Source organism: Microtus oregoni, unplaced genomic scaffold (assembly GCF_018167655.1).
Source record: "Microtus oregoni isolate MIOR12 unplaced genomic scaffold, Mior012 000045F_ref0000178, whole genome shotgun sequence".
NCBI lineage: Eukaryota > Metazoa > Chordata > Mammalia > Rodentia > Cricetidae > Microtus > Microtus oregoni.
Window position 1 is genome coordinate 10,834,648 of NW_024543219.1, and position 10,980 is coordinate 10,845,627.

A 10,980-nucleotide genomic window follows, 5' to 3' on the forward strand; every position below is an offset into this window, starting at 1 on the left:
GGAGATCTCTAAAAAGGTTGAGTGTGGAACAAAAGTTGTAGAGCCAAATGGTATTTTTATACCATTATCCAAACACGGAGAACACACTTGAGTTTAACACCTAGTATCTTTCCTCAACACTGATAGTTACAAGTTGCTTGTTCCTGTCTCGTGTTTAGAAGTTGAAACTTTGTATACACGAAATTTGTGATCCAAGGAACTTCCCCCAACAACTCACCTCGGCTCCCAAATTACTTAAAACAACCAAATCCAAAACTTAAAGTGGGGAGCCAGTGGGTGGTGGCGCACTCCTTTAATCCCAGCACTCGGGAGGCAGAAGCAGGCAGATCTCTGTGAGTCCGAGACCAGCCTGGTCTACAAGAGCTAGTTCCAGGACAGGCTCCAAAACCACAGAGAAACCCTGTCTCGAAAAACCAAAAAAAAAAAGAAAAGAAAGAAAAGAAAAGAAAAAACTTAAAGTGGGGAAAGAGATGACCCCGCCCTCTCCCTCTGAACGTCAACTGTGATTCCAACATTATAGTATCACATCCAGCATGCACGTTATTTCTGGTCATAAATAGTAAGACCCAAGAATGCTTTGCCTGTTTATCCCTCCATGTTTTACAAATGTAATTTCCAAGTCCACCAAAAGGTGACTTTAAAGAGTAATGGATCAACGGGTTAAAATCATTTGTTACCAATCCTGAGGGCTGAGGTAGATCCCACGTGGTGGATGGAGAGCTCCTTGCTATGCAAACACCCACCCGTACAATACACTCAAATTAAGCAAGCCAATATTTTAAACATTGTAAAGAGCAGTAACAAACAAGAGGAGTAAGAAAGCGAACAGGCCAGCACGAGATGTGGTTTTGAAAACCTGGATAGCAATACAATTTACCTATCAAGAAACTCAATAATAGAATGACAGATATAGTTTTAAATAGAAGAAAGGCGGGGGACCACTAATACTCAAGAGTTCTTCCAGACTTTACAAGAACGCACTTAGAGACTAACACACCACTTAGAGACTAACACACCGATTGATTCCAGGTTCTTCTTATGTTTCCAAGCTACCTGCTGGCGTTTTCTGAAGACAGCAAAACGACATTCAGGGTCAGTCCAATACGTCTTACCTAAATGGCCTCATACAAAATTAACAGGCTACACTACAAAAAAGAAAAAATTATTTTAATGTTTTGCTCACATCTCCCATAGAAATAAATAATCACCGCTCATAATTAAACTGAAGATGGGGCCTGCCTAGGATTCAAACCGCTAAGGGAGTGTCAGGATGCCAGAACAAGCTTCAGGAAGAAGAAAGTGCACCAAACACAGGCCGAGGAGTCAAAGGACAACAACGGCCGCAAAGACACAAGGCAGTTGGACCAGGGCACCTAAAGGGCCACACAAGGTCATTCAACCTCTTGACAACGACAGCAAGACTAGGAGAACAGCTGGTCCCCCACCCCCGAGTCGGTCCCGAGCGGGAAGGAAGGGGATGCCCAGGACACAACGAGCACGAGGTGTCCAGGTACCGGGTGCACTCAGAACCCCAGATCTTGTGAACTCGACTCCGCCCCGCGGAGAGGCCACAGCAGGACACTGGGACACTGCGTGACAAGCTGGCCAGGAGCCCACGCCCATCGCAGGGTACCGCAGCCCGGGCGACCGCGAACGCAGTCCGGGCCGCGCACCGGGATCGCCCGCGCCCGGGGATGCGCAAGCCCGTGGGCAGGCCGCGCGCGCCTCACCTGGCAGAAGCAGCGCTGCGCCGCCGTCTCCGGTCGCCGCTCCTCGCCGTGGCCCGAACGCAGCAACCACAAAGCACCCAAGAGGCCGACGAGTAAGCCCCAGCCGCGGCCCATCGCCGCCCTCAGCCTGCGCCTACGTCCCCGGCTCCGGGGCGCAGGCCGCGCGCCCGCAGAAGAAGCCCGCGCCCGGCCCCGCCCCGCCCCGTCCCTCGCTCCGCCCTCCGCGCTCCCGCCTCCCCTGCGGACGTGCGGCGGCGCGCGCCTCTGCCCACGCGAGCCTCGGGCGCCTGCCTTCCTGCTCGCCCCGCTCACGCACTCGCCTACGGGACACCTGGCCTGCAAGCTCCACCCGCGCGGAGATGCTGTCCTTCCGGGTTCGGGGCCTCCCCAGAGCCACTGCTCCCCGTCGTCGCTGTCCTGCCCGACACAGCCCCTTGTCACTACGAGGAAATCGAGCCTGGGTTTACGTGTCCACCGTGCTCCGGCTGCCTAAAGCCAAAAGGATGTTGGAGTTCAGCTTGGAGGGCACAGCTGCACAAACGATTTAGAACTTTCTAGTGGCTGTGCCAAATAGGGAACAGGTGAAATTGGTTTCAGAATGACCGTCGTGGTTTTACACCTATAATCCCAGCACTCCAGAAGCTGCAGCAGGAGGAATGCTCAATTTCGAAGACAACTTGAGCTACATACTAAGGAAACTGCCAGGGCTATAGAGTTAGACCTTATTATAAATAAATAAATAAATAAATAAATAAATAAATAGATGGTAAATATTTTTATTAAGACAGTAGAGGGACGATGTTAGCCCAACGTGTACTCAACTTCAGATTTATTCATAAAATAGTGTGTTTTCTGTGAACTATGCACATTCACAACCACAGCAAGGTACAGACCACCCTTTCTTTTCCTAGTGGAAATGGGAACAGCCAGTGTTAGCAAGGACAGGAGCCAGGCAGTGGAAACCCTGCACCTATAGCATGTCTTGTACACATACTAAGATAGAATGGCCTCCTTGCTTATCTGGAATTATATGTATAATACAACTCATACTTACCTTTTCTAGAGTCAGAGCACATTCCCCCCCCCCTTTGGTCTTTGTTTGTTTGCTTTGTTGTTTTTCTTGAAGTCTGTCCTGCAATTCACTCTAAACACCAGGCTGACCTTGAACTCAGGCTGCTTCGAGCTCTGAGTGCACCACCACCCCGGACGCATTCTCCGTTTTTAAGGCGGTTTACCTGGTGTCCTTTTCACACAGTTTCAGATTCCAAGTAAGTTTCAATTCAATATAATTTGCAGAGCTAAGCTTGACTTTGGAGGTAAAAGATGCATAAGGCCCAGCCCCTGTGTATGGAGGACACCCATGGAAATGACAAGGTCATCTTTTCATTCTTTGTTACTTTGTTTGCTTGGGGGGGGGGTGCTTTTTATTTTGATAAAGAGTCTCACTGTGTAGTCCTGACTGAACTGAAACTTGCTGTATAGACCAGTCTGGCCTCAATCACACAGAGATCAACCTATTTCTGCTTCCCTAGTGCAGAGATTAAAGGCTGGTGCCATTACAAGCAACTTTTCAATTTTATTTTTAATTCATTAATAAACATGTATATTAATGGGGTACAATATGATGTTTTCGATCTATATGCACCTTGTAGGAAGAATCAGTCAAATGAATATATCCATCACCTCGACAGATTTTCTTATGAGAATGTTTGAAAAAAAATCTGTTCGTACCCTCAAAATACATGGTATATAAACTGCAGTCTCCACATAATGCTTCCAAATTCTAGCTGTAACTTTGTACCTTTAGACCAACTCTCCTTTCCCCAGCCTTCCTCGATCCCCACCAGCCTCTGGGTACCACTTTCCTACAAATGCCATGAGATCAGATTTTAAAATTTCACACAGTGAGACCACACAGTTCTTCTCCATCTGCACTTGCCTCATTCCACTTAGCATGGTGATCTCTGGCTACAGCTGTGTTGCAGCTGTGTCCCAGTATCCCCTTCTTTATACGCCTGCACAGCCTCTGTGGGGACATACACACGTGTGAACTACATGTGTGTTCATCCACTAATGGACACTATACTGCTCCTAGCTACTATGTGTAATGCTTAAATAAGTATGGGAATATAAAGGACTCAACTCCATAACAAGTACAATAATATGGGAAAGGAGCTGAGCAGGCCTTTTCCCAAAGGCTGGGTCCTGTAGAAAAGAAGTCTGTGTGAAGGTCTTCAACACCACTAACCATCAGGGAAGTGTAAATTAGAGCCGCAATGAGGTGCCTACTCATACCTCTTGGAATATTATCAAAAAGATGAGTGGCCCAAAATATAGTCCCAACACAAGTTTAGGGTCAGCCTAATCTATGTTAAGAATCCCAGGCTCAGCCATACCTTTAATCCAAGGCTAGCCTGGTCTACAGAGTGAGTTCCAGAACAGCTAGGGCTGTTACACACAGAAACCCTGACTAGAACCACCCCACTCCCACCCCCGAGTCCAGCCCACCCCATCCCACCCCGCCAACACCAGAAAACACACACAATTTAAAAAAGTCCCAAGCAAGCAACAAAAAATGGCTAATAAAGTCAGCCATACTGGTATTTAATTCTTTTAATTCCAGTAGAGGTAGGTGGATCTCTGAGTTCAGGACCAGACCGGGCTACATAGTTCCAGAAAAGCCAGAGCTACACAGCGAGACCCCTCTCTAAAAAAAGAAAAGAAAAGAGAAGGGAAAGGAAAAAAGGAAGGAGGAAAAAGAGAAGAAAGACCGAAGCAGGAGGATCATTGTGAGTTTGGATCCAGCTGGGCTATGTAAGACTAAACATGGAATTCCGAATGTGATCATTTGTGTAAATATCCTACTTCTGTGTATACATCCGAGCGTTGAAAGTTCTATACTGAAGAGATACCTGCACTCTTCATGGTTGACTTTTGTGTGACATCTTGGATAACATTTTCTTTTTCATATTTCTACCATGGAATTGCAGACACTTGAACCCCTTAAGCATGTCCTCTGTCTCAAACATACCAGAGACTCCGAGTCTTTTCTGTTTTGAATGAATAGCTTTCTTATGACCAAGTATCAGCCATCAAAAATGAGAGACAAGGTAAGAAAGGAGGAGTACTGAGTAAGGAGAGGGCAAGGTTTTGGAAGCAAGCATGATACAGCCTAAGACCTTACACTGATGCAAGAGCCTGTGAGCCGGGTGTGAGTTAATAGTGTCAGCTTCCTCTTGTGTGCCGTTGAATATCACTGAAGCTACCCAAGAACCTTCCAATTAGTCTTTTGAGTGTGTTTGCTTCTTCAGTGCCTTCCTGGGCACTCATGTCGAGTGTGTGAGAACCCATGAAATAACTAGCTAGTCTTCCAGTAAAAATTCCCAAGTGCCACAGAATGCAAAGTTCAGTCTTTGATTCTGGAACCTCAGCTCCCCCCATCTGTTACAACTTTGTTCAACAACATTATGTTTTGGGGAGGGGAAACAAGATCACATCTTTGTTATTCTACCACTAGAACAACAGCATGACAGACTTAATACACACAGTATTTCTTGTTTTGTTGCTTTGTTTTTTTAATGCACACAGCATTTCTTGATGGAATCCTGATTGCTATGTAAATAACAGCTATTATTTTTTTTAATGAGCAAAGCAAGAAGTGGCTTGAGCCAGTCTTTCAAAAGGGAATAGGAAGGCATCTACAGGAAATTCAGTGCCTAAATCATTTCCAGCATTAAACACACAAGAAGAAAGAAATGAAAGTAAATGATATAGTCAAGGAAGAATGACTAAGCAAAACCTTAAAGACTTGGTACCACATGACAAGACTCTTTTATCTAATCTTTCCTGAAGTCAAATGTCATATTGTCAGGCCTTCCTTGCCATATGATTAGAACTCTCCGAGTGGGAAGGCACAGGCAGTTAAGCTGTCTTTACGTAAAGTTCCTGAACAAGCAAGCTGTGGATTATGGTCTGACTTCACTTCTTAATTTCCCATTCCTGTCTCCACCCCCACTGTGGTTTCCAGGTTACCAGTCCTGCTATGCCTCATTAAGTGACATTATCACTGAACCCAGTGACAGTTTTCCAGGAAATATACGCTGCATTTTACAGTCCTGATTCCTCTCTCTTCAAATTCAAGGGATCATGTTTTTTTGCTTTTGGTTTGGCTTTGGGTTTTTGTTGTTGTTGTTGTTGTTGTTGCTGTTGTTTTTTCCAGTCAGGGTTTCTCTGTGTAGCCCTGGCTGTCCTGGAATTCACTCTGTAGACCAGGCTGGCCTTGAACTCAAAGAGATCCACCTGCCTCTGCCTCCCCAGTGCTGGAATTAATGGCACGTGCCACCACCGCCTGGCTCAATGTACATTGTAGGAAATGCTTTTCTTCATGACTTCCTCTCCTTTGTCTGTCCCACCACACAGCTCAGGCTAGACTCTACCATCCTTCTTCCCCAGCCTGCCAAGTGCTAGGGTAACAGGCCATCGCACTCTGCTCTCCCCGTACCTTCCTGATACTGTCTAATTATAACTTCATGATCATTCCCACAGTCCACCTTTAAGATGGGACCACTCCTTAGGATCCCATCTATCTTTTAGTATCAGTGCACTCTCTTCAATGAAATTGCTTAGTCCCATAGTTCTAAATGCTCTCTCTACACTGCAGACTCCCAAGCATATATTTCTAGCTCAGATCTCACCCTTTAGCTTTACAATTCAGTGGTCTATTGGACGAGAACGTTTGTGGCCAGTCATCTGGAAAGCAGAAAGATGCTTTGGGCTTCTCTCTGTTTATCTTTCACATCCTTTTGATATGCCGTGTCTGTTCTCTTCATGCATCTTCAAATTTCCTTCTCTACTTTCATGAGGAAGAACTGAGCTCTGGTCCTTACTGTTTTTTTCCTTTTCTTTCTTTTTTAAAAGCAGTCTTTTTTTTTTTTCTTTTCCTTCTATTTATTTATTTATTTTTCCTGAAACAGGGTTTCTCTGTAGCTTTGGATCCTGTCCTGGAACTAGCTCTTGTAGACCAGACTGGCCCTGAACTCACAAGTGCTGGGATTAAAGACGTGCAGCACCACCCCTGGCCTGTCCTTATTCTTTCTTACCTACTTTATTTCCTCACACATACAAAAAAAATTTCTTCACCCAAGGCTAGTTTGTCAAATTACAATTGTAAGTTTTCCAATGCACCATTTGGAAAGTTAAGCTCGAGCCTCTTAACCTGACATTCAAGGTCCCTTATGATCTCCAGCTTTGTTTCCTGCATTTCTCTTTAAAATGATGTATTGTTAACAGTCCCCCCCATGCCTTGTCTCAAGTTTTACATCTTTTCTCACTTGAAATGAGTTTCCAGACTTGTCATTTTTCTTCTGTCCTATGCTCCCATAATTGTCCTTACTATATGGGATGAAATACACCTGTTGATGTATAGGTTTTCTGCATTCATCAAAAGGTAGAGATCTTGGGGGCTGGAGAGATGGTTCAGTGGTTAAGAGCATTGCCTGCTCTTCCAAAGGTCCTGAGTTCAATTCCCAGCAACCACATGGTGGCTCACAACCATCTGTAATGAGGTCTGGTGCCCTCTTCTGGCCTGCAGGCATATACACAAACAGAATATTGTATACATAATAAGTAAATAAATAAATTTTCAAAAAAAAAAGGTAGAGATCTTGACTGGCTATTTTTAGCTTCCTCAGCCCTTCTTGCTCAGGAGAGTGTGTGTTTCACAAGGTGACTCCAGGGTGGATTGCTGACTGTACAAGTAAACTGACCAAATAACAAATCTAAAAGGGTAATGACAGCTTAAGCTATCACAGGACAATGTGTTGTTTAAAAAAACAGATTAGAAATTCCACAGGAGTGGCTCTGAATGAGCTACCTAGGAGAGAGAGGGCCTGAGGAAACAAGCTCCACCTGAAGCAGAAGCCTGGAGGAAATCCAGTCCCGGAAGCCAACTCAGTCCCCAGGACACTGGCTGACCAGGATTTAGCCAGTGACCTGACTCAGAGTCAGCTATCTCCACTGGAACTGGAGTGGAAGAGAACCAGCTACCTAGGACAGAGAGCAAACAAGCTCCACTGGGAAGCCAGGAGCAAATGCAGTCCCTGGGAGCCATGCTCTTGGGTATGCAGAATTAATATAGTAAAAATGGCAATCTTACCAAAAGCAATCTACAGATTCAAAGCAATAATCATCAAAATCCCAGAAAAATTCTTCAAAGACCTTGAAAGAATGGTATTCAACTTCATAAGGAAAAGCAAAAAAAAACCCAGGATAGCCAAAACAATCCTATGCAATAAAAGAACTTCTACGCTGGGCGATGGTGGCTTTAATCCCAGCACTCGGGAGGCAGAGGCAGGCGGATCTCTGTGAGTTCGAGACCAGCCTGGTCTACAGAGCTAGTTCCAGGACAGGCTCCAAAGACACACAGAAACCCTGTCTCGAAAAACCAAAAAAAAAAAAAAAAAAAGAACTTCTAGAGGCATCACAATCCCTGACTTCAAACTCTACTACAAAGCTACCGTACTGAAAACAGCCTGGTACTGGCATAAGAACAGACAGGAGGACAAATGGAACCAAATAGAAGACCCGATATCAATCCACACATCTTTGAACACATGATCTTTGATAAAGAAGCAAAAAATATCAAATGGAAAAAAGAAATCATACTTAACATATGGCATAACTGGATATCAACATGTAGACGGATGAAAATAGACCCATATCTATCACCATGCACAAAACTCAAGTCCAAATCGATCAAAGACCTCAATATAAAGCCAGCCACACTAAACCTTATAGAAGAGAAAGTAGGAAGTACACTTGAACACATTGGCACAGGGAACCACTTCCTAAATAGAACCCCAGCAGCACAGACACTAACAGAAATAATTAATAAATGGGACCTCCGGAAACTGAAAGCTTCTGTAAAGCAAAGGACACAGTCAACAAGACAAAATGATAACATATAGAATGGGAGAAGATCTTCACTAACCCCACATCAGACAGAGGGCTGATCTCCAAAATATACAAAGAACTCAAGACATTGGTCAACAAAAGAACAAATAATCTAATAAAAAATGGAGTACAGACCTAAACAGAGAACTCTCAACAGAGGAATCTAAAATGACATCCTTAGTCATCAGAGAAATGCAAATCAAAACAACTCTGAGATTCCATCTTACACCTGTAAGAATGGCCAAGATCAAAAACACTGATGACAACTTATGCTGGAGAGGTTGTGGGGAAAAGGGAATACTTCTGCATTGCTGGTGGGAATGCAAGCTGGTACAACCTCTTTAGATGTCAGTGTGGCAATTTCTCAGAAAGTTAGGAAACAACCTTCCTCAAGACCCAGTAATACCACTTTTGAATATATATCCAAAGGATGCTCAATTGTGCCACAATGATATGTGCTCATCTATGTTCATAGCAGCTTTGTTTGTCATAGCCAGAACTTGGAAACAACCTAAATGCCCCTCAATCGAAGAATGGATAAGGAAAATGTGGTACATTTACACAATGGAGTGCTACACAGCAGAAAAAAATAACGACATCTTGAATCTTGCAGGAAAATGGATGGAACTAGAAAACATTATTTTGAGTGAGGTAACCCAGACAAAGAAAGACAATTATCACATATACTCACTCATAAGTGATTTTTAAACATAAAGCAAAGAAAGCCAGCCTACAAACCACAATCCCAGACTACTTAGACAACAATGAGAACACTAAGAGAGACTTACATAAATCTAATCTACATGGGAAGTAGAAAAAGACAAGATCTCCTGAGTAAATTGGGAGCAAGGGGACCTTGTGGGAGGGTTGATGGAGGGAGGGGAGAAGCAGGGAGGGGATCAGAGAAAAATGTAGAGCTCAAAAAAATATTAAAAAAAACTTGCTATTTTATTCATTCATAATTATAACATCTAAAAAAACCCCAAAAACAAATTTGAGGAAATGTTGTAAGCTGAGAAGACAAGAAGCCAATTGCAGGCCATTAGAGGACAACAATAATTTTTCATGAGGGTGAGAACACAAATACGATTAAAATTAACAGGGAAAAATTTACAAAGAGGTATGGATGTAGGGAAAATGATGGCAAACTTGGGCTCCAACAACCAGCTTCTTCAGTATGTAGAGCCATTCAGGTTCATTCAGAGAACATCTCAAAGCCAGACTGTGCAGTCAGGAGTGGCTACAGACTCAAAGACTACTGATTCGGAATGGTCCAGGGAAAAGATGAAAAATTCTGAACCAAACAAAAATGGATTTGTGGAGACACTGTTAAGCTCCACCCAGAACACCTGCAGGGTTCAGCTTAAGAGAGCACTTACTCTTTTCCCACTCCCCTCATCCTACTCAACCCTTTATCCATCTCTGGAGCTAGCCCTGCCTCCAGACAAAACAAACAGAAGAAGCTAAGCATGTAACAGACATAAAAATCCCCAAACTTGGAACCAAAGAGATGGTTTCACAGTTATGCGTGCATATTGCTCTTGCAGAGGACCCCATTTGGTTCCATACATCCACATCGATTGGCTCACATTACCTGTAACTCCATTGCGAAAGGTAAATCGGATCACACAATTACTTTAAAACTAGCAATGCTCTCAGCATGACAAAGGTCCCCAAGATCTGACACCACCTACTTCCAGCTTCATTTCTAATACCTCTCTCTTTTAAAACGAAAGATTTCTAATAATTATACCATTTAAAAAGGTGAAGAGGGGCTTCACACATTAAGAAAAAAAATATATTAGAAGTGATATAAAAAGGCAGAGGGAGAGTAAAAAAAATGGGAGGGCCAGGGAGATGGCTCAGTGGGTAAAAGGCTCCTTCCACCAAACTTGAAGGCCTGAGTTGAGTGCCCAGGACCCGTATGACAAATGAACTAAGGCACCACACGCATACACACACAATAAAGAAAATATAATTTTAAAAAAGAGAAATGAAGTCAGGCGGGAGTTGTGCATGCCTTTAATTCCAGCAGAAACAGGCAAATCTCTGAGTTTGAGGCCAGCCTGGTCTACAGCGCAAGTTCTAGGACAGCCAGGGCTACACAGAGAAACCTTGTCTGAAAAAAAAAAAAAAACGACAGAGAGAGGGGTGGGAGGAAGTGGGGAGATGAAATGAAAAACTTAAAAGAACAGAATCTAACCACCAAGTGAAAATATGAAGACAGTGAGAATGATCCAGAACTAAGCAACAAGAAAGACAAACTGGAAGGATGATGACTCCCTAGACTCACGGTCCA

General features: G+C 43.8%; 1 protein-coding gene across 1 annotated transcript in view; it reads right to left on the minus strand.

Moving 5' to 3' along the window:
• The window catches only part of Ero1a (endoplasmic reticulum oxidoreductase 1 alpha), a 50,185-nt gene extending 48,243 nt beyond the window's left edge, over positions 1–1,942 (minus strand). The window contains exon 1 of the mRNA XM_041633938.1: positions 1,731–1,942. Within this exon, the coding sequence (XP_041489872.1) occupies positions 1,731–1,844 (114 nt within the window). The 5' untranslated portion in view covers positions 1,845–1,942. The remainder of the gene's footprint in view (positions 1–1,730) is intronic.
• Positions 1,943–10,980: the final 9,038 nt, after the last annotated feature.